General features: G+C 42.5%; 1 protein-coding gene across 1 annotated transcript in view; it reads left to right on the top strand.

Annotated features, from left to right (window-relative positions):
* The window catches only part of LOC140204364 (uncharacterized), a 94,436-nt gene that overhangs the window by 35,348 nt on the left and 34,043 nt on the right, over nt 1–25,045 (top strand). Inside the window, 2 exon segments of the mRNA XM_072271041.1 lie at nt 4,100–4,176; nt 17,274–17,436. Of these exon segments, the coding sequence (XP_072127142.1) occupies nt 4,100–4,176; nt 17,274–17,436 (240 nt within the window).

Below are 25,045 nucleotides of genomic sequence, written 5' to 3'. Positions count from 1 at the left end.
AGGCAGACAATCTCTGAAGAGCATTGAGAATGGCTGGGTCACCCATCTTGTAAAGATACTGCCCAGAAGAAGGCAAAAGCAAACCAATTCTGAAGAAAAATTTGCCAAGATCAAACATAGTCATGGATAGAAAAAATGAATAAGACTAATAGTGTGAAGAGGGTGTTCCTCACAGGCAATGATCAGATTAAAGACAGATGAGAGACCAAGATAACCCCCATCCTACAAGATGGCACATAATGATGAGGATGAGTGCAAAAAGAGAAAAAAAAAGAAAAAGTAGCGAGGTATTTTTCATGGGTTCAATATCCATTCTGAATTCTGATGACGGAGGGGAAGAAGGTGTTCCTGAATCATTGAATGTGTGTCTGCAGGCATCTTTACCTCCTCCATAGTGACAGCAATAAGAAGAGTGCACGTCCTGGGTGATGGGGTCCTTAATGATGGTTTCACCTTTTTGAGGCATCGATCCCTGAAGATATCCTTGAAGACGTCTTGAAGATGTCTTAAAGAATATAAAGCCAAAAGAATTTATGTTAGTTCATTTGGAGGCAGGCAGTAAAACAAAAAGAGATTGCGGATGCTGAAAATGTGGACTCACATCCTCCTCCCACTGCTCTTTTATTCTGGCTTCTATCACTTCCCTTCCAGTCCTGATGAAGGATCTTTTCCTCCATGGATGCTGCCTGACCCCCTGAGTTCTTCCAGCTGTGTGTGTTGAGGAGGTAAAACAGAAAATGATGGACGATTTGTGGAGAGGGAACATCAAAGGAAAACCAGCAGATGCTAGAAGTCTAAAATAAAACAGAAGACGGTGGAAATATTGGGCAGGTCAGGTGGTGTCTGAGGAAAGAGAAACATTGTGAATGATTCAGATCAAAGACCATTCATCAATCAGAATCTGTACTGGGTGTTAAGGAATGGAATTAGTCTCTAATACATTGGGAAAAAAAATCAGGTTGGAAACTCTCCATGGACTGTCTGCTTTCTATACAGCCCAAGTTCCCAGCTCCGTGACTGCATTATCCCAAGAACACAAAAGAGACAGCATGAGGGGGAGGAGAGGCAAGTTAGATTAACACCAACCACATATCAAGTAAACCAAGTGAATATTCGATGACTAGATTTGCTGCTATGCTTAGAATTCAGCAACTTACAGTAATAGAAGTCCTTTTTTTCTGTTTGGAAGTCATGCGACGCAAAACAGCCACTAACAATCAGTGGGATATTATAAAGGTCCACAGGTCCACATTTATGTAGGAGAGACTGAAATATCTCCCAGATACACTCCTTTTGGACTGTCATTTTTCCCATGCTTTCATTAGTTAGACCATAAAACATAAAGCAGAGTTAGGCCATTGAGCCCATCGAGTCTGCTCTGCCATTCCTCATGGCTGATTTATCACCTCTCTCAACCCCATTCTCCTGCCTTCCCCCCAGAACCTTTCATGCCTTTACTAATCAAGAACCGATCAACCTTTGCTTTAATACCCAAATACAGTCGTCTGCAGCAATGGATTCCACAGATTCACCACCCTCTGGCTAAAGAAATTCCTCCTCTTCCCTATTCTAAAGTGATGTTGTTCTATTCTGAGGCTGTGCCTGCTGGTCCTAGGATCCCCCATTGTCGGAAACATCCTCTCCGTGTCCACTCTATCTGAGTCTTTCAATATTCGATAGCTTTCAATAAGATTCCGCATTCTCCCTCCACCACCCCCCCACATTCTTGTATACTCCAATGTGGACAGGCCGACAGCCATCAAACACTTCACTTAGAGTAATAGAGTCAAAGAGTAATACACCATGGAAACTGGCCCTTCGGCCCATTTCGTACACGGTCTAGTTTCATTTGCTCATGTTTGACCCAGGTTTCAAGTTCCTGGGTGTCAAGATCTCTGAGGACCTAACCTAGTCCCAACATACTGATGCAGCTATAAAGAAGGCAGGACAGTGACTATACTTCATTAGGAGTTTGAAAAGATTTGGTATGTCAACTAAAACACTCAAACACTTATTTAGATTTACCCTGGAGAGTATTCTGACAGAATGCATCACTGTCTGGTATGAGGGGGCTACTGCACAGGTCCAAAAGAAGCCGCAGAGGGTTGTAAATTTGGTCGGCTCCATCATGGGTACTAGCCTACAAAGTACCCAGGATATCTTCAAGGAGCAGTGACTCAGAAAGGCAGTGTTCATTGTTAAGGACGCTCCACCTCCAGAGCATGCCCTTTTCTCATTGTTACCATCAGCAGCCTGAAGGACACAGTCATCTTCTTCCCCTCTGCCATATGATTCCTAAATGGACATTGAACCCATGAACACTACCTTACTTTTTAAATAGATATTATTTCTGTTTTTGCATGATTTTAATCTATTCAATATATGTATACTGTAATTTATTTATTTATTATTTATATTTACTCTTTTTCTTCTATATTTTGTATTGCATTGACCTGCTGCTGCTGAGTTAACAAATTTCTCGACACCAGACAGTGATAATAAACCTGATTCTGATTCTCTAAACCTGTCCCGTCCATGCACTTATCTGAACATTTTTAAATTATTGTTAATGCAATTTGCTCAAATACTTTCTTTAGCTGCTCATTTCCTACACTATGTTCCATCTGCCACTTCTTTGCCCATTCTCCTAATCTATTTTGCAGACTCTCTGCTTCCTCAACACTACCTGCCCCTCCACGTATTTTTGTATCGTCCGCACAGTTTGCCACAAAATCATCAATTCCGTCATCCTGATCAAGTGAAGAGAAGCCAACTCTGCAGAACATCACGAGTCACCAGCATTCCATATATAGACCGCCTTCTATGTAAAGAACTCACTCCTCAGTCCCTTTTTTAATCTTTCCCCTCTCGATTTTGGTTAAACCTTCCTTTGATAAAAAGACTCACCCATTCGGTTTACAAGCACCTTAAGTAGGGCTCCTTTTCAAATCCTTCTATTGCCCTGTCCTTTCCATACTCCATAAGACCCCACTAATCATAGCCCCTTCACATTTCTCCAATCCTAGCTCTTTTGGAATTTCCTTTGCTTCACCATTGAGAATCATATCTTCAACAAAATTTAAGTCCCATCCTCAGTGCTCTCCTTATTTATAATGTCCCTTAACACTGGCCTTTTTAAATTAACTCTGGGTTAGCTGACCTTCTGTCTGGGAAATTCACCTCCATTTTATTCAGATAAGTGTAAGGGTTTGCATTTTGGGAAACTTTTAATTCTACAACTCATATAATCGGTACACCTGGGAGGTTATGTACAAGATGTTGATGAGGAATACTGTGTTCAGTTTGGTCACCCTGCTGAAGGAAAGGTGCCATTTCAGCTGAAAAGAATGCAGAAAACATTTATGAGAATATTGCCAGGATTTGAAGAGGTGTCGAGAGGATGTTTCCTACAATGTTTCTTACTGTTCATTAAATGTTTCTTATTTTTTTGCACCATTCTCTGTCAACTCTAGAGACTGTTGTGCGTGAAAATCCCAGGAAATCAGCAGTTTCTGAGATACTCAAACCGCCCAGTCTGATACCAACAATCACAGTCAAAGTCACTTAGGTCACATTTCTTCCCGGCACAGTAGTGTAGTGGTTAGCATAACACTTTACAGTACAGGTAACCTAGGATCAATTCCTGCCACTGCCTGTAAGGAGTTTGTACAATTTTCCGGTTTCCTCCCACAGTCCAAACATATATTGGTTAGTAGGTTGATTAATTATTGTAAATTGTTCCGTGATTAAGGTTAAATTGGGGGTTGCTGGGCAGCATGACTCGAAGGGTCTATTTCATGCTTTATCTCATTAAATAAATAAATACATGATATTTGGTCTGAACAACAACTGAACCTCTTGACCACGTCTACATGCTTTTATGCATTGAGTTGATGCCACATGATTGGCTGATTAGATATTTGCATTAACAAGTAGGTGCACCAGTGTACCTAATAAATTGGCCACTGAGTGTATGTGCAAGTTATCTCCATTGGTTTTATCTGTGTTATTGAATAGGCTGGCAGAATCTGTAATTTGAGGTTTATAATTATATGGAATGACTTAATTCTAACTTTCTCTCCCCCTGCCTATATCACAGAGACCATATCATGGCTACGGCATTGCCGGACACAAGACAGACATCAGAGGTGGAAGAATTGAATGATGAATATTCAGGTAAACATTTTGATGAGACCCATTTAACATACTTCTGCAGGTTGAAAGAGCTTGATATTGAGATTAGTTTGATAGTTTCTTGTCGCTGGGTAAGATGATGTTCTGATATCATTAGCAATAGGAGATTAGATACAATACCACACAGTTCTCACAAAACTAGAATTGGACTGCCACAGTGTTCACCATATTCCTTTATCTCGATGGTCATTAGTGTTGAGATTTGGAGTCTGTTGTTATGTTCATTAGAATATCAGAAATCAAAATCGTCTTCTTTACGAAAAATGACATGTTCTAAACATCTCAAACTTAAGAGCTGATTATTGACTACAGAAGGAATAAGTTGGGGGTCCATAAGCCACTAAAAATTTTGACAAACATTATTTCATTGGTTAGTAGTTTGCACAGGCTCAATGGAGTGAAGGGCTCGTTCCTATGTTGTATCTCCCTCTGACCCTATGACTCTATCAACAGTAGGCCCAGGCATCTCCACGCTGTACTGGTAGTCAAAGGTGGTGTTCCTATCCCACTCAGTTAGTCACGCCCACACGGGAGAAGCTCACGTACTGTACAAGCAGGGCTATCAAAGTTTCACACACAACACACTGGAGGAACTCAGCAGGTCGGACAGCATCCATGGAAACGATCAGTCAACATTTCCATGGATGCTGCCCGACCTGCTGAGTTCCTCCAGCATGTTGTGTGTGCTGCTTTGACCCCAGCTTCTGCAGAGTGTTTTGTGTTATCAATAAAGTTTAGTTGAGTGTCCTGCATGCTGGTGTTCTGGTATGCTCTGCTCTATCCTTCCAAAATGAATACAACGTGCTGTCAGAAGTGGTTGATCATTGATGAATTGGTCTACAGACCAAGTGAGATCCCCAAAAAGAAAGAATTTACAGTAAGACTGTTCTTGTTTGTATATATCCACGAAAAATATCCAGAGACTTATTAACCTAAACTGTCTATGCTAGTTTGCTATCTATACGCACCATGAGGCATGAGCTGGGAAAGGGGCAGGGTTGCGAGGCTACACCCTCAAGGTACAACCAAAAGTGGATACATTGTAATAATCGGTGGGCCAGTAGCCTGGGGTAGTGCACAGAGACACAGCCACAGCAGAGAAGTCAGTCAAACACTCAGGGAGAGAAAAGGAGACATTTGTAATCCAAATAAATAAAACAATAAATAAATAAACAGGAAAGTGGAGCAAATACCTGCAGTCCCTAGATCTACTTACCTAATAAAGCCCCCTGACACATTTGATTTCTCTAAACCACGGGACCTCGAGACATTTAGGGTTGCAAGCTATCTCACTCGGGCTTCAGATGAGCTTTAAGTAAGCACATTGATCTACCTTGTGGGTGACAAAGCAGATGACATCATGGGTGGATTCGGACTGACAGATGCTCAGAAAAAGGAGTACGAAACAGTGGAGAATAACTTCAAAGAATATTTCACAGGAAAATGAAATGTGATGTATGAGAGTGCAAAGTTCAACTCCAGAAAACAGGAGCCAGGTGAAAGCGTAAAGGACTTCATCACAGCATTGTATGTGTTGTCAGGCAACTGTGCATATCGAAATCTGAGAGATGAGCTCATCAGAGACAGGATTGTTGCCAGGCTACTAGACACCAAATTGTCAGAGGGACTTCAGTTGCAGGCAAATCTCAGAGAAAACTATTACTATGATCAGGCAGGGTGAGAATGTTCATCAGCAACAGGCAGAACTCAGGCATAAAAATGATTCTAGAGTAGGTTATATGGTTGGCACAGCATTGTGGGCCAAAGGACCTGTAATGTGCTATAGATTTTCTATGTTATATGTTCTAAAGCTAGAAGCTGTACAAAAAGAAGGCAACAAGCAAGGTGCAGTCAGAAAGAGGTGACGGTAGAACTCAGCTCAAACAAAACAGACAAGCGAAACAAACAGCAGGCAAAATGTCCAGCTGAAGGAGATACTGCAAGTCTCCATTCCACATTACAAAGTTCTGTCCAGCAATAGAAGTGAAATCCTACCAATGCAATAGAATTGGCCAAAAAAGAGCTGGTGTCACACAAAAACAGCTCTTTAGGAGGTCAAAGAACACCATGATTCAGGCGGAGAGAGCTTTCCTTGGAGCTCCAGATTCAAATAGACAAGATTGGTGTACTAAGGGTTCAGTTACAAAATGAGGCAGTGACCTTCAAAATAGACACTGGGGCAGGGAAATGGACATTGATGTTTCAGGTTGAGACCCTTCACCTGGACTGCTGAGGTGTGGTAGCAAGTCTGTGTGAGCATATGGTTGAAAAATCAGAGAGCAGAAGAGATCAATGAGGGGGAGCAGTGACAGAGGGTCTCGCTGAACTCCTGTTGAAGAGAGCATCAAAAGACACTTTTCAGCGTCATCAGAGACCCAGCTTTGTTCCGTGAGCAGAAATTTTAACTACTGGAGACTTTTGGGAATCCCTTTGAAAGCCAAAAATCAGGTCTGCTCCAAAAATGTGTCCCAATCCTGACTTTAAAGACCAACAGTAAGACACTCCCAATAACAACTTCTTTCTGGGCAGAAGCTTTGAAAAACTTTAGTGCTGGAGGAGCCATCTATCAGGAACTTGGATGGTTTTGTACAAAACCTATTTAAAGTGAGATTTCATACAGAGAGCAGATAAGAATCAAACATGACCCCAACTGTACTGCCCACCTATCCTCCTCCATTGTACTCCAATTTACTCTGATGTAAAGTACTAGCTGCAAGTTTTCACAAGGATACATGAAAATGGGAACAGGAGCAGGTCACCTCACCTTTCAACCCTGTCTTGCCTTTCAATATGATCATTATTTGTTGTAATGCACTGTGTTGTATGACGTGGGCGATTATAGTCCTTCTATGACCATGATTGTTCTTGGCAAATTTTTCTACAGAAGTGGTTTGCTATTGCCTTCTTCTGGGCAATGTCTTTACAAGATGTGTGACCCCAGCCATTACCAATACTATTCAGAGATGGTCTACCTGGTGTCAGTGGTTACATAATCAAGACTTGTGATACGTTTCAGTAAGATTATCCCTCATTCTGAACTCAAAACCAAACTGTTCAACATCTTTTAAAGATAAAGATGAGCTTGATTTGTCACATACACTACATTGAAACAGAATGAACTGCACGGTTTTGCATCAATGACCCACACAGTCCGAGGGGCAGCCCGCACTTCGGGCACCAACCTAGCATGCCCACAACTTACTAACTCTAAGCTGTACACTTTTAGAATGTGAGAGGAAACTGGAGCACCCGGAGGAAACCCATGCCCTCACAGGGAGAACGTTCAAACTCCTTACAGGCAGAGGCAGGAAAATGAACCCCAATCTTCCAACTGCTGGTGCTGGAAGGCATCACACTAACTGCTATGCTACCATACTTCCCATGACGCTACCTTGCCATCCACAACTAATGCTCTCATCCCAGAAATTTCCTCCTCAGGTCGAACAGTAAGACATGGAGCAGAGTACCCAGCTGAAACAGAAGTTTAGTAAAACATGTTCGTCCCTTCACTGAACATACTCATGAGCGTATGACCTACCTGGGTGATGGCTGAGTGGAACTCATGCCAAAGAAAACAACCACTCACGCAAACAATTTGAATTTTAATTAAACTTTTTTAATAGATTTGCAGCTTTATGTGAGCTATGAAGCAACCACGTGTTTGTATTTGGTGAATCCTGATGAAAAATCTTGGCCCAAAACATCGACTGTTTATTCCTTTCCATAGATGCTGCCTGCCCCACTGAGTTCCTCCAGCATTTTGTGTGTGTTCCTCTGGATTTCCAGCATCTCCAGACTCTCTTGTGTTTATGTGTTCGTATTTGGCAATTTTCTGAGTAAAATGTTGTGTGCTATTAGGACAAGATGTTTCTTCAAGCTAATTACAAATGAAAATCAATACAATTAGCAATGCAGTGTTGGTATGAGATATCTCAAGCACAAAGATGAAAAGACTTTGCTGACTAGTACAATAGTGCAACATGTTACAAATAACCAGATTAGATTCTGTCTAAACTCAATATCAGCCTTCTGCAAGAGAATTTCTCTTTTCCAACGTAATGGAACGGCTCTTTGATGTAACATCCCAAATTGGTTCCTGACACCCACGGAATCTGACTCAGAGCAGCAGGGCACTTTTCAGTGCCTACTGATGGGTCTCAGCCCGAAAAATCCACTGGACTCTTTTCCATAGATGCTTCCTGGCCTGCAGAGTTCCTCCAGCATTTTGTGTGTGTTGCTTAGATTTCCAGCATCTGCAGATTTTCTCCTGTTTGTGATAAGACCATAAGACCTAGGAGAAGATTTAGGCGATTTAGCCCATTGAGTCTGCTCCACTATTCCATCCTGGCTGGTTTATTATCTCTCTCAACCCTTCTAACCTCTCAAATCTTCTAACCATTCTATCCATTCTGGTACCTTTCCCATAATACCATGGGCTTTTAATTTGTTAAGCAGTCTCATATGTGGAACCTCGTCTAAGGCCTCTGAAAATCCAACTAAACATTCACTGACTCTCCTTTGTCCATCCTGCCTACTACTTCCTCAAAGAATTTCAACAGATTTGTCAGGCAAGATGTAGCCTTTAGAAAACCATGCTGATTTTATTTTATTTTATCATGTGCTTCCAAGTACCCTGAACCCCATTTTGAGTAATGCTCTTCTATTCTGAAATTGTGCCCTCTAGTCCTAGACTGTTTCAATATAGGAAACATCCTTTCAACATCCATTCTACCTAGGCCTTTCAATAGGTTTCAGTGAGATCTCCCCTCTCATTCTTCTAAAGTCCAGAGCCATCAAATGTTTCCTCACATGTTAACCCTTTCATTCCCAGGATCATTCTGGTGCATCTCCTCTGGACTCTGTCCAATTCCAGCACATCCTTTCTTAGATAAGGGGTCCAAAACTGCTCACAATACTCCAAATTTGTTCTGACCAAAGCTTTATAAAAACTCAGTCTACACACACATCAACAGAATAAAAACTGGAACTATTGAAACTGATCTGATGATTTGTTTTAGGATTAGATCTGCTGACAGTCAAAATGTAACCTTTATTTTGGTAACTGAAGCTCTTGGCTGTTCTGAACTGGGAGGACTGAGTCAAGCAACGATCAATATAACAATGACTCATGGGATTAGTCTTGCTGGTTCACTTTTCAAGCCTTTTATTTTGCTGCAGCTCTTTGACTGTAGCTCACAGTTAGAAGAATCTCCTGTGATGGGTGAAACTCTCCAGCATTCGTTGATTCCATACGTGCTGACACAACATGAGTTCAAATGGGCGGTGCAGTGGCAAAACTGTTAGGGTAATGCTTTACAGTGCCTGCAACCAGGGTTCAATTCCACCACTGTCTCTAAGGAGTTTGGGTCCGTTCTCCCCGCGATCGCCTGGATTTCCTCTGGTTTTCTCCCACGTCCTAAAGATGTGCATGTTAGGGTTAGTAAGTTGTGGGCATGCTATGCTGGTGCCAAAAGCATGGTGACACTCGTGAGCTGCCTCCAGTACACTCTCAAATTGTGTTGGCCATTGACACAAACAACCCATTTTGCTGTATGTCTCAGTGTACGTGTGACAAATAAAGCTGATCTTTTATCTTAAACACGAGAAATTCTGCAGATGCTGGCAATCCAAAGCTACACACACAAAATACTGGAGGAGCTCAGCAGTCAGTCAGCATCTATGGAAATGAATAAACAGTCAGCATTTCAGGCTGAGACCTGAAGCCTGTCCTGAAGAAGGGTGTCAGCCCAAGACTTTGTTCATTTATTTCCACAGATGTTACCTGACCTGCTGAATTCCTCCAGCATTTTGTTTGTGGAATCTTTTCTCTTTACTGGGTTTTGTATGCTCAACAGATTTGGTTGAATTCATTCATTTACACGCAATTAATTCATCTCCATGTACTCTCTACTGAAACCTACTGCATAATGTGTAATCTAAAAAGGGATCAAGGTTGCAATGCAAGATATGTTCTTCAATAAAAGAATACATTCTCTGCCTCACTCTGAGGCTTCTTATTCCACGATCATTGCACTATTTGTATTGGCCTTAGATCAAAATGATCTTACAGTCTCTGTACAGCATCTTTAACCGAGATATCTTCCACCCTGCAGAGGGTGAGAAGATTTGCCAGTAGGCCACATACTTCTAGGTACGAAACCACCAAGAAGGTTGCTGTAATGCCCTTTCATAACACCATAAGACATAAGAGCAAAATTAGGCCATTCAGCCCATTGAGTCTGCTCTGCCATCCCATCATGAGGACCTCCACTGGTCGAGGTCTGACATGGATGTTTTGTCCTAGCTGTCTACGTGATACGATATGGAGAGCAAGCTGTTGTCCATGCAGCAGGCACCCCCTCTCCATGCAGCTGATATATCCAATGGAGCATCAGAGACACCAGTTGCAGTTTGGCACCAGCAGTGTCACAGCGGTCGTCAGTCAGAGTTGAACTGAACGTAGGACTGCCTTAGGGACTCCCGTTCTGGATGTTTCCTCGGGTTTTACTCCTCTAGCCTTCTCGATAAGTGGATATAGCCGCAAGTCAGGTTTGAGATCAGAGTTTTCCTTCTGCTAGATGAGTTGCAACCACGGCTGATGAGCCCCATCTGCCCAAGTCCCATCATGGTTTTTTATTATCTCTCTCAACCCCATTCTCCTGCCTTCACGCTGTAAAATTTTGACAGCCTCACTAACCAAGAACTGATCAACCCCTGCTTTGAATATATCCAATATTTTGGCCTCTACAGCTATCTGCAGCAATGGTTCAGCACCTTCTGATTGAAGAAATTCATTCTTATCTCTGTCCCTCTTTTTTCGGCGGGAGGAGAAGATGGCGGCGCGATGCAGCGCACGCAGCCACTCTGAAATGATATCGTATTTGTGAAGTAGGATGCCGTGCACAATCCTGATTTGATGGAGACAGCCGTGAGAAGCACAGAGGAACATCTGGAGAAATTTCTGAAATGTCTGCTTCGCTGCCACTGCTACTGTGCAATCGAGAATCTCTGGAGGGGAAGGCCCCAAATCCTTGGCTTTGCCTATTGCCTGTTGCCGAGGCCGGGCTCGAAGCGCTCGGCAGAGATGGTGCTCGGTGCTAGAGGGCTGGTCGGAGGCTTGAAGCTTTCAGACGGACTCAAGAGTCGGCTGTGGTCGGGTGCTTCCAGGGTGCTGCATCAGCAAATTTGCAGAGCTGGAAGCTCATGGCAGGAAGAGTTTTTCTTCTTTCTACCGTCTTCATGAGATGATGGGACTTTCGAGAAACTTTGAGACTTTTTTCTACCATGCCCACGATCTGTTCTTTATCAAATTACGGTATTGCTTTGCACTGTTGTAACTATATGTTATAATTATGTAGTTTTTGTCAGTTTTTCAGTCTTGGTTTGTCTTGTGTTTCTGTGATATCATTCTGGAGGATCATTGTATCATTTCTTAATGCATGCATTACTAAATGACAATAAAAGAGGACTGCGTGTCCTCATAATCTAATCTAATCTGAGTCTGTTCCCTCTGATCCTAGATGCACTTACTATAGGAAAGATCTTCTCCACATCCCCTCTAACCAGGCCTGTCACAGTTTTCCATCCTTCAGGATATTATTTGATTAAGAAGACATAGCCTTGGTTCTGATATAGCAGCTGCATGGTTCTGAAACTCCACCGCTCGGGATGAGGGTCCCAATTACAGCTTGTTGTCCTCTTCCCATTCGGCAAAGATGGTACAGTAGCACAGTGATAAGCTCGAGCTCAATTACTTTACAGTGCCCACTGCCAGATTGTGGTTCAATTCCTGCCTCTGTCTGTAAGGAGTTTCTACGTTCTCTCTGTGACCACACGTATTTCCTCCAGGTGGTTTAGTTTCCAAAGGTGTACAGGTTAGGGTTGATAATTTGTGGACATGCTATATTGGCGCTGGAATATGTTGACTCTTGAGTGCTGCTCCCAGCGCATGTTGGGACTGTGTCGGTTGTTGACGTAAGTTTATGCATTTCACTGTATTTTTCAATGTTTCAATGTACATGTAACAAATAAAACTTATCTTTATCACTCCCTTGAAAACTGTGACAGCCTCCAGTATCACAGTGTTACACATGATCTCACATTACTCTAATGGCTCCCCTCCCCCAGTTCCTCTGACTTTGAGAGATCACAGCTGCCGACATAAATCAGCCTTTTAGAAAGCCCATGTGTGGAGCGAGCTTTCATCTCTTTTACAAATATCTTCATCCGCCCTCACCTCTCTGTCACTTTTACTCCCAAAGAAGGATCATGGTATTTAGGGCTTTTATCATGAGTAATAATCTCTGTAGTTGAACTGTTCACAAGGAAACCCTCTGCTTCAGTAACTCTGCTATCCTCCAGAACATTGATTGATTCAGATTGATTCTTAGAACCCCAAACTTTGAATTCCATTCCTTGACAATTTCATCTTTCTTTTCTCTTAGACACACACTTTGAATAATCTACTTGTCACCTGTATAAATATCTCCTCATGTGGTTCAGATGTAACCAGTTAGTGCATCTGTGGAGCGTTTCAACACCTTCTACTCTGATGAGTGTATTAGACAAATAGTGCCTGTAAATTGTGCCTGAAATGCTTCACATAGATATCAAAGGCATCTAAATCAGATTTCATTAAATGATGCTGGTGGAGAAGATTAGATAAGGATTAAAGATGAATTCTCTGTGTTGTCAGACAAAAGTCTCAAAATTAAATGGGTTATCCCAAGAAGTGTCAAACAAACCACTTATGTTTGATCCAATGCAGAAGATCACTGGTTTTAATCTTTCATGGCCAGCTTCAAACAACAACCACATAAGCTACAAGAGAAGTCGAGAACTTTATGAGGTTTCTCCAACATGGCTCTGGCAAGACACAGTGACATTTTGCAGGCAGCTAACAAAACTACTGACTATTTTACTAAATATACTTTTTCTGGACTATAATCACTGCAATCTGAAGTGTGTAATTTCCCATTGAGAGTCGTGCTTTTGAACAGTTTGAACGATCTGGTGTTCTTGCGGCGTCCTGAAGGATTCGGCGAACTGGACTCTCGAGAATGTAGGTTTGGCTGTGGTAGTCATTGCGGGAGTGGACTGCAGGCCAGATTGAAACTTCAGGTTGGATTGAAACTTTGGGCTGGAGTGAAGCGGCAGGGCCTGGGCCTGAGAGTGAGAAAGGAACCAACGTTTAGCTGATTTAAGTGCCGATCCAGATTAAGAAGATTCAGGGTCCAGCCCCAGGGTGGAGGACGAACTGGTGTTCAGCTCGTTACTCCACATCAGCCAGGATCACCTGGCTTTCCCTGTCTCAGCGCTGAACTGACTCAGAATCAGAATCAGGTTTATCATCACCGGCATGTGTCGTGAAATTTGTTAACTTAGCAGCAGCAGTCCAATGCAATACATAATATAGAAGAAGAAAAAAGTAAAAATAAATAAATAAGTAAATCAATTACAGTGTATGTATATTGAATAGATCAACAGTTGTGCAAAAACAGAAATAATATATATTAAAAAAGTGAGGTAGTGTTCATGGGTTCAATGTCCATTTCGGAATTGGATGGCAGAGGGGAAGAAGCTGTTCCTGAATCCCTGAGTGTGTGCCTTCAGGTTTCTGTACCTCCTGCCTGATGGTAACAATGAGAAAAAGGCATGCCCTGGGTGCTGGAGATCCTTAATAGTTGACACTGCCTTTCTGAGATACCACTCCTTGAAGATGTCCTGGGTATTTTGTAGGCTAGTACCCAAGATGAAGCTGACTAAATTTATGACCCTATCTAGCTTCTTTTGGTCCTATGCAGTAGGCCTCCCATACCAGAGAGTGATGCAGCCTGTCAGAATGCTCTCCACAGTACATCACAGTACAGAAATCTTTGAAGGTTTTTGTTGACATACCAAATCTCTTCAAACTGCTAATGAAGTATAGTCACTATTTTGCCTTCTTTATAGCTGCATCGATATGTTGGGACCAAGTTAGGTCCTCAGAGATCTTGACACCCAGGAACTTAAAACTGCTCACTCTCTCCACTTCTGATCCCTCTATGAGCATTGGTACGTGTTCCTTCATCTTATCCTTCCTAAAATCCACAATCAGCTCTTCTGTCTTACTGACGCTGAGTGCCAGGTTGTTGCTGTGACACCACTCCACTAGTTGGTATAGCTCACTCCTGTACACCCAGCAGCTGTGGCCTGGATTGGTTTCACTCACCTGAGTGCTGAACTGGCACTGGGGCAGGGATTCATGTTCAGGGACTCTACGGTTCATGTGATTAAGAAGGCATACAGTGTATTGGCCGTCATTAATCATGGAATTGAATCTAGGAGCCGAGAGGTAATGTTGCAGCTATATAGGATCCTGGTCAGACCCCACTTGGAGTACTGTGCTCAGTTCTGGTCGCCTCACTACAGGAAGGATGTGGAAGCCATAGAAAGAGTGCAGAGGAGATTTACAAGCGTGTTGCCTGGATTGGGGAGCATGCCTTATGAAAACAGGTTGAGTGAACTCGGCCTTTTCTCCTTGGAGCGATGGAGGATGAGAGGTGACCTGGTAGATATGTACAAGATGATGAGAGGCATTGATTGTGTGGATAGTCAAAGGCTTCTTCCCAGGGCTGAAATGGTTGCCACAAGAGGAAATATGTTTAAGGTGCTGGGGAGTAGGTACAGAGGAGATGTCAGGGGTAAGTTTTTCACTCAGAGAGTGGTGAGTGCGTGGAATGGGCTGCCGGCAACAGTGGTGGAGGCGGATACGATAGGGTCTTTTAAGAGACTTTTGGATAGGTACATGGAGCTTAGAAAAATAGAGGGCTATGGGTAATCCTAGTAATATCTAAGGTAGGGACATGTTCAGCACAACTTTGTGGGCCAAAGGTCCTGTATTATGCTGTAGGTTTTCTATGTTTCTATCTTATTTTTAACTTTTTTATTGCTTGCACGATTTGTTCTTTTTTCGATCATTGGGTGATTGTTGTGTGGGGTTTTCCATGGATTCTATTGTGCTTCTTTGTTTTGTGACTGCCTGCAAGAAGGTGAATGTCAAGGTTGCATATGGTATACTTACTTAGATAATAAATGAACTTTGAACTTTGAACTTTGAGTGAGGGTGCCAGAACAGACCTTGGGATAATTAACAAGTCATAGTCAAAGTGGAGGTCGTTGTCATACAGACATGTATGCACAGGTACAATGAAACACTTAACTTTAATTATATTTATTTATTTTATTTTAGCATTACAGCACGGAGTAGGCCCTTCGCCCTTTCGAGCCATGCTGCCCCAGCAACCCCCTACAAACCCGATGAACTCTAACCTAATCATGGGACAATTTACAATGACCAATTAACCTTTGGACTGTGGGAGGAAACCGGAGCTCCCGGGCAGAGAGAACTCACACAGTCCACGGGGAGGACGTACAGACACTCCTGCAGAACTGAACTCCGAAGCCCAGAACTCCTCGAGCTGTAATAGCATCGTGCTAACCAATACGATACCGTAGAGCCTCACTTTTAACAACATGAAGGACACAGAGCATCCTATAAGCGTATCCGCAAGAAAAATAGAAAATAAGTACAGTTTTTATGAGAAAGAATACAATTTAAACAAAGTCCATTTCAGTGCAAAGTGATCGAACTGTTGTACCAGTTGGCTCAAGAACTGAAGAACTGAAGGAAAGTAATTGTACTAGACCCTGATAGAGTGGGATTTAAAGCTTCTGTACCTCCTGCCCAATGGTTTCCACTGTCCAATCTTGCTTACAATCGAATTCCTGTTCTTACTTAGAGCGAGACATTTGTTTTTGTTAAAATTCTTTTCTTCTAGTTTTATTTCAATGTCTTCCTTCACCAGGCAGTCCTAAAAGCCATTGGTGTGGCACAGTAGTTTTGTGGCATCAAAGTCAATTGTATGGCCATTGCAAATGCAATGTGGGACAAAATGGGGCAGTGGAATGCTGATTGGATGAGGGCTAAGCAATCAGGAGGGATGGACGAGGGGGGGTATAAATACCACTGGACTAGACATGCCCAAGCATTATCCCTGATGAATTGGCAGAGTTTGTCATTGAAATGTTGGTTAAAATCGATACCTGTGCCCGGCTGGAAGCCCGAGAAGAGTTTATTCATCATATATACCAGGAAAGCACTAGATCCTTCTTCAGTTAATTACTTGTTCAAGGCTCAGGAATTATTAGTTTATCAGGTTCAAGAACAGCTACTTCCTGTCGACCATTCTGTTCTTGAACCAACCAGCAAAACCCTAACCATCAGTTTAGCAACACTATGACCACTTTGATCACTTTGCATTAAAAATGACTTAGTTTTATTTTTCAAATTGTACCTTCCTGTGAAAATCCTGTATACTTTATGTTTAATTTATTTTTCTCTTGTGAATGTTGTGTACCTGATGCTCTGTGCCTAAGTTTTCCATTGTACCTGCCCAGACATGTATTTGTGAATATGACAATAAACTCAATTTTGACTAAATTAGTTTAGTTTTGGGTGGCTGGGTGGTGGGGTGGAGAGGTGCTACCCCTCCCTGGACTATCAAAGGAGGTGTTAGGCTTTCCTTCCCTCTGCTAGCCTGCAGGTCACCCATAGCACCTGCTCAGCCACACCTCCTCCCCCCGATCAGGGTCACGTGAAGCCATCAGAGCAGGTGGTCGTATGAGCAGCTGGTGCATGTCACGTCCTGGTTACGTGACCGCTGACACCAGTCCGACAATCTCTGAAGAGTATTGATAATGGCTGGGGACACCCATCTTGTAAAGACACTGCCCAGAAGAAGACAATGGCAAACTACTTCTGTAGAAAACTTTGCCAAGAACAATCATGGTTCTGAGTCCATAATGGCCCACATCATATGAAATGGCACAACATCTTGGGCTGAGGGTCTTTTCCTGAGCTGTGCTGTACTGTTCCCTGTCTGAGGCCGACCAGGGAGCCCATATAGTGAATCCAGTTTTCCTGTATTTGTCTGACTAAACTACCCCATACCCACGCCTGAATGTCTACCCGAGCCCGAACCCATCCTACCAAATGCTGAATGTCTTATCACTCTAAGGGTTGAATTTGTTTTCAACAGGTAAGAAGAAATCAAAGTTTAAAACTTTCAAAAACTTTTTTGCCAAGAAGAAAAGGAAAGTGACAGCAGCACCCAAAAGAGAAAACAATCTGAAGCCAAGCCAGTCAAGTACGGACATCAGCACAGCTGAACCTTCTGAAGCACAGCCGGACTCTGAGACAGGGTAAGAGTTCTTAGGGATCTAGCAAAACGGGGCACTAACTTCCAAAAGCGTACCAGGGCCAAACCTTCAATCCCACTGTTAGCACACTCTTGAAAAGACCCCTCATAAGCGAAAAGATGAACTTGATCTCCCAATCTACCTCATTGCCTTTGCACTGGGACAGTTCCACTCTTGCTCACTGGGGTGTGAGGCCCGCTGATTACGCTCACCTGGTTTAGCCTGGCTGTTTAGTCAACCAGGGTGTGGCCGCTGTCACATGCAACCAGCTACCTGGAGCCACAGATGAGAACTGAGTGTCTGGTGGGGACCAAAGGTGAGTGAGCTGCCCTGAAATACACTTTACAAGTCCCTTCACAAGAGGTGCTACCCCTCCCTGGACACTCTTTACACCCTATATGTGGCAATAATAAACCAGAATCTCCGGAGGGGAAGGCCCTGAGTCCTCATCTTTGCTTGTTGCTCAGCGGCCGGGGCGGGGTCAAAGCGCTCGGGAGAGATGGTGCTCGGTGCTCAGTGTCAGAGGGCTGGTCGGAGGCTCAAAGTTTTCGGACGGACTCAGTGTCGGCTACGGTCGGGTGCTTCCAATGCATCGGCAAGTTTGCGGCGCTTGGAGTTCATGGCAGGGAGAGTTTCTCCCTTCTACCGTCTGTGTGAGATGATGGGGTAATCGGGACTTGAGACCTTTTTTTACCAGGCCCTTGGTCTGCTCTTTATCAAATTACGGTATTTCTTTGCCCTGTTATAACTATATGTTATAATTATGTGGTTTTGTCAGTTTTAGTCTTGGTTTGTCCTGTGTTTCTGTGATACCTTTCTAGAGGAACTTTGTGTCATTTTTCAATGCATGCATTTCTAAATGACAATAAATGAGGACTGAGTGTCTTCTTAATCTAATCTAATCTAATATCATTATCTCCTATTGGTAACATTGATGAACCTGTGGATGTGAACCCCAAGTTCTCTGTGTTCCCCCACACTTCCAAGAATCCTGACATCAACCCTGTACTCTGCCTTCAAGTTTGATCTTCCAAAGTGAATCACTTCACATTTTTCCAGATTGAAATCCATCTGCCACTTCTTATCCCAGTTCTGTATCCTTCCAATGTCCCATTTTAATCAATGACAACCTTGTACATTATCCACAACACCACCATCCTTCATGTCATCTGCAAGCTTACTCCAGTAAATCCTTTAGAATTCCATCCCTTTTCCATGTCCAGCACTGTGATTTCATTAAATTCAATATAGATTTAAGAGAATTGTATATTAATCATCAATGTTGGGTCTCATCAGCAAGAACAATGAGTCAGCATACAGAGAGGAGGTGCAGCGGCTAACGGACTGGTGCAGACCCAACAACCTGTCTCTGAATGTGAACAAAACAAAAGAGATGGTTGTTGACTTCAGGAGGACACAGAACGAGCACTCTCCACTGAACATCGACAACTCCTCCGTTGAGATCGTTAAGAGCACCAAATTTCTTGGTGTTCACCTGGTGGAGAATCTCACCTGGTCCCTCCAACACCAGCTCCATAGCAAAGAAAGCCCAGCAGTGTCTCTACTTTCTGCGAGGGCTGAGAAAAGTCCATCTCCCATTCCCCATCCTCACCACATTCTACAGAGGTTGTATTGAGAGCATCCTGAGCAGCTGCATCACGGCCTGGTTCAGAAATTGCACCACCTCAGATCGCAAGACCCTGCAGCGGATAGTGAGGTCAGCTGAGAAGATCATCGGGGTCTCTCTTCCCGCCATCACAGACATTTACACCACACGATGCATCCGTAAAGCAAACAGCATTATGAAGGACCCCACGCACCCCTCATACAAACTCTTCTCCCTCCTGCCATCTGGCAAAAGGCACGAAGCATTCGGGCTCTCACGACCAGACTATGTAGCAGTTTCTTCCCCCAAGCCATCAGACTCCTCAATACCCAGAGCCTGGACTGACACCAACCTGCTACCCTCTACTGTGCCTATTGTCTCGTTTATTATTTATTGTAATGCCTGCACTGTTTTGTGCACTTTATGCAGTCCTAGGTAGGTCTGTAGTCTAGTGTAGTTTTGTGTTGTTTTATGTAGTTCAGTGTAGTTTTTCTATTGTTCACGTAGCACCATGGTCCTGAAAAACATCTCGTTTTTCCTGTGTACTGTACCAGCAGTTATGGTCGAAATGACAATAAAAGTGGGTGGAAGCAATGAGTGCATCAGATATTTTCCTCATTATTCTATGGACCACTTAACATGACTAATGAAATATCATTAATGTTGTAAATATTGGTATATCAGATCGATAAATGACAGCTTCTTCTCCATGTCATACTGATAGATCCATTAAAAGTCCATTGTATTGAAGTTACCTGTCCCAATTCTATAAGAACAGAAGAGCATCAAACATTGTTGGTTCATTATGTGCCGTGTCATTTGATATAGGCTGTCTTGATCTTTCTATGACCATGATTGTCTGGGCAAATTTTCTAAAGAAGTGGTTTGCCATTTCCTTCTTCTGTGCAGTGTCTTTACAAGATGGATGACCCCAGCCATTATCAATACTCTTCAGAGATTGTCTGCCTGGCATCAGTGGTCACATAACCAGGACTTGTGATATGCACCAGCTGCTCATATGACCATCCACCACCTGATCCCATGGCTTCATGTGACCCTGATTTGGGGGGGGGGGGGGGGCGGTGGCTGAGCAGGTGCAACACTTGGCCAAGGGTGACCCGCAGGTTAGTGGAGGGAAGGAGTGCCTTACCTCTCCTGTGGTAGAGATGTATCTCAACCCCAGCATCCAAAACATAAAACATAGGAGCAGAATTAGGCCATTTAGTCCATCGTTTGCTTCAACATTCCATCATGGCTGATTTATTATCCCTCTGAACCTCATTCTTCTGCCTTCTCCCCATAATCTTTGACATCCTGATCAATCAAGAACCTCTCAACATCCACTTTAAACCTACCCAATGTCTTGACCTCCATAGCCAACTGTAGTGATGCATTCCACAGGTTCACCACCCTCTGGCTAAAGAAATTTTATTAATTAGTAGCATAAAAGACATGGAGAGTACTGTGAGACATTGTAGTTTCATCTGTGGCAAAATAAAGCACTGTCAATATTTGGCAAATTGAAATCAAAAATGAAGAATCTACGATTATTCAGCAGGTCAATCAGCCTCTGGGGTTGAGAAATGTGAGTTTAGTTTTTATTTATTTACTGAGATACACCACAGAAAAGGCCCTTCTGGCTATTTGAGCCACTCTGCTCAGGAACCCCTGAATGAACTCTAGCCTAATCACAGGACAATTGACAATGACCAATTAACATATCAACTGGTATGTCTTTGGACTGTGGGAGGAAGTCCACGTGGTCACTTTGAGAACATACAACTCCTTACAGGCAGCGGCAGGAATTGAACCTGGGTCGCTGGTGCTGTAAAGCGTTGTGCTAACCACCCTGCTACCGTGCTGCCCTGGTTTGAGGTTCGTGACCTTTGATCAGATCAGGTGAACCATTTCCCATGAAAGGTCATTAAACGTATGGACTTAGTTTCTCCCTTACTCTCCACTGAACTGCCCAAGCACACTTTTTCAGCTTGAGAGTCTCGGCCAGTCAGATTACTTTATGATACAAGCTCTTGCAAAATAATAATGTGGCATGGCACAGAAGACGGTTTTTGTGCTAACAGCAGTTCATTGAAAGAGCTAAGCACTTACTTCCACACCTGAAAATATGACCACTTCAAACAAGGTGAAGATCATGAAATTACCAAATGGATGAGTTTAAGATTATGATTGAAAATAGGAAGACATTTCCACTTCTAACTACGTCGAGATAGTGCAAAAAGAAAAAGAATATTAGCATGCTGTTATGGAGAAGGTGCAGTTCAGCTAGACAAACAAGATAAGGGCCATGATGAGGTAGATTGAGTTACAGAGAGTTCATCTTTATCATCCAAGACGTGTGTTCAGAAGTCTTATAACATCAGGGTAGAAGCTGTCCTTGAGCCTGATGGTGCCTGTTTGGAACGCGATTTGAAACTCAGAAGGAATAAACACAAGAGATACAGCAGATGCTGAAAGTCTGGAAAAGACTGTAAAATGTACAAAGTGCTGGAGGAATTCAGCAGCTCAGGCAGCATCTATGGAGTTGACTGTTTATTCCTCTCCATAGATGCTGCCTGACCTGCTGAGTTCCTCCAGCATTTTGAGTCTGTTATTCAGGAGAAGTCTTGTTGACCAGAGGGAGGTGAACTCAGGGAATGTTGGCGAAGAATAATTTACAGCTGTGAATTTCCTGCTGAATTCTACAGTAGTTTAGTGGAGGGTTAAACCCATACAGAGTGGGTGACCCTGTGAAATACAGCAATAATACTTCACAGACTGATGGCACATTTAAGACGTATTTCCTGCCTCTTCTCAGGAGATCACCACCTTGTGGTGGTGGGGAGGCCTGTGAGTTCCTGAGGTCCCAACAGCGACACCGTCTGTAACTTCACTCCTGGTTGGGTCAGCCATGGTGGGTGAAGGTTCCACAAAGGGACCGATCCAACCGAGACGTCAAAGATGGAGCTGGAGGAAGATGATCACAACAGCAGTGAAGGTGGAGGAAGGAAGACTGCAGCTGCGAAGGGTCCCCAGTTGTCCTGCACGCCATTCCACTGGACCCTGACCTCTGATCTGTCAAGGACAGTGTGGTGGCCACCCATGTATCAGCCTCCCCACGTTAAACCAAGTCACGCACAGGCATTCTCCATTAAAGAAATAACCCCTTGGGAGAACATCATACTCGACTTGATTGATCACACGTCTACGACTATTTTCTGTTGGGAGACCATTCGGCCTGTTCTTGAAATGTTGGTCTCAGTCCCCGTTCTTGTTCTTGGCATTGTGAGTGTCAGCTGCAGCTTGTCGATAGCATTCTTGTACCTGCGTCAGACGACAGTTTAGTTCCCGAGATTCACATCTGCAACACAGACATTACTAGCAATGCCAGCATTAGGCACGGGGCTGGAGATTGCATGTGGTGAAGAAGAGAAAATCTGTTGGACTGGTGCATTTTTCAGTGCATGAATCATAAAAGCACAATAAAAGCATAGACTATTTTCTAAATGGAGAGAAAACAGACAAAGCTGGGGTGCAAAGGGACTTGCTAGACCTTGCGCAGGATTCCCTAAAGATTAATTTGCATGTTGAGTCTGTGGTGAGGCAGGAAAATGCAATGTTAGCATTCATTTTGAGAGGACTAGAATATAAAAACAACAATGTAAATCTGATGCTTTATAAAGCACTGGTGAGGTCTTACCTGGAGTATTGTGAGCAAGTTTATTCCCCTCATCTTAGAAAGGATGTGCTGAAGCTGGAGAGGGTTCAAAGGAGTTTCATGAAAATGATTCCAGGATTGAATGGCTTGTCATATGGAGAGCGTCTGATAGCTCTGAGCCTGTACTTATTGGAATTTAGAAGAATGAGGAGTGGCCTCATTGAAACCCCTTGAATGTTGAAAGGCCTCAGTAGAGTGGATGTGGAGAGGATGTTTCCTGTGAAGGTGGAGTCCAAGACCAAAGGACACAGCTTCAGAACAGAGGGGCATCCTGTTACAACGTTGATGAGGAGGAATTTCTTTAGTTAGAGAATGATGAATCTGTGGAATTCTTTGCACAGGCAGCTGTGGAGGCTGAGTCATTGGGTATATTTAAGGCAGAGGTTGACAGATTCGTGATTAATCAGGGAATGAAGGGATACAGGGCCTATATCTTACGGTCTTACAAGATATTCTTTCTTTTCAAATGTTTTTATTATTATTATCCAAAATTATCAAGAGTACATCGAAGTAGACAACACTTACAATGTCTCAAGAAAAAAAAACTTTGTTTTAAAGATTGAAAAAATTTTGGTGACAAAAAAGAGGGAAAAACTCTACTAAAGCAAAGAAAAGTGAGAAAAAACCCCATTAGGTGTTCAACCCCGGAGCCATGCATCATACAAAAAGCTTCTAAAGATAAACATCAAACCGCCAGCAAGAAAAAAAATGTACTAAAAATTTACAATTAGATTGTGGAGGAAATCTATCAGTTAACTCAAATGAGAGTAACGAGCAAATGAACCCCATCTTTTCTCAAAATCAAACATAGGTTCAAAGGTTCGACTTCTAATTTTCTCCAAACTAAGACATAGCATCACTTGAGAGAATCATTGTGACAAAATGGGATCCGACGTATCCTTCCACTTCAACAAAATGGCCCTACTAGCTATCAATGTATCAAATGCAATAACATGTTTGTCAGACAAAAAGATACCGTGGATACTTTGAGGAATTATTCCAAAAAGCACAGTTAATTTGTTAGGTTGTAAATTAATTTTAAGTGCTTTAGAATTGTAGAAAAAACTGACTTCCAGAACTGTTCCAGTATAGAACAGAACCAAAACATGTGTGTTAGTGTAGCTGTCTCAGTTTTACATCTATCGCAGTGTAACTATCAACATTAGGGAACATTTTAGACAATATCTCCTTCATCAAATAGTAACAATGTACAATTTTAAATTGAATCAGTGAATGACTAACACAGATCGAAGAAGAGTCAACCAACTTCAGAATCCGCGTCTAGTCCTCCGTCATAAAAGTCAAATTAAGTTCCTTTTCCCAATCTTGTTTAATCTTAAATAAAGGACGCTTACAATGGGATAAGCATCCTTTATTTAAGATTAAACAAGATTGGGAAAAGGTATTCTTATAAGATAAGTGGATTCTGGTTCATTGGGCCATCAATTAATCGGGGCAGTTCCTTATTTGGGACAACACTTAAAGAACACAAATTAATTAAGAAAATAGCTGGGATTCCCTTATTTATTTGGGACACAATGTCACTTAATTGGAAACTGTTTCTAACTTGTGTCAGTTGCATGCACTTGCTACGCCGTGCTTTGAGTGAACAGTTTTTAAATAGCGTCAGTTGCATGTGTTTGTGGTCAAAAAGCAGTGATTTTTGTCACTGATAGTTGGTGAGAAATAAGCCATAAGACAATTCAAAACCATTTTGCTCACTGCAGTTTCAAGCATTCAGGCTTAGAGATGCCAGAAAAGGCCAGGAGTGAAAATGAAATGATTTTACTACTTCAACAAGTTAGGAATTACAAAGAATTTGATGGTATCAATAATCATCTTAAATGTTACAATTAAAATGAATATTTGGAGGATGCAATTGTCAACAGCATTGAATGAAGGTAGTCCATTATCTAGACTAGGTGTCTGCGCAGATTTTGTTCATTTACAATCAAAAGAACACAATGGGGATGAATTCTTCCATCAATAAGTATTAGGAACGAATATACAGTTTTCTACACTGGTACTGGTAGTGCTTTAACTTGTTCTGTATTTTCATTTAAATACTTAATTTGTTACTTGGCTTGTCTTTATGTAACTTTTTAGTTATCTCCATGGAAGTTTGGCTACTTAGGGAAGCCGCTTAATTGGGCCAAAACGTATGGCCTTGATGTGCCCAATTAAGTGGAATCCACCGTAATACAACATAAAGAGGGCAACATACAGTCCTGTGCAGAAGTCTTAGACTATATTGCTAGGGTGCTTAAGACTTTTACACAGTACTGTATATG

Source organism: Mobula birostris, chromosome 10 (genome assembly GCF_030028105.1).
Source record: "Mobula birostris isolate sMobBir1 chromosome 10, sMobBir1.hap1, whole genome shotgun sequence".
Lineage (NCBI taxonomy): Eukaryota > Metazoa > Chordata > Chondrichthyes > Myliobatiformes > Myliobatidae > Mobula > Mobula birostris.
Note: the sequence above shows the minus strand (reverse complement) of the source record. Positions and strands in the feature narration are given on the sequence as shown.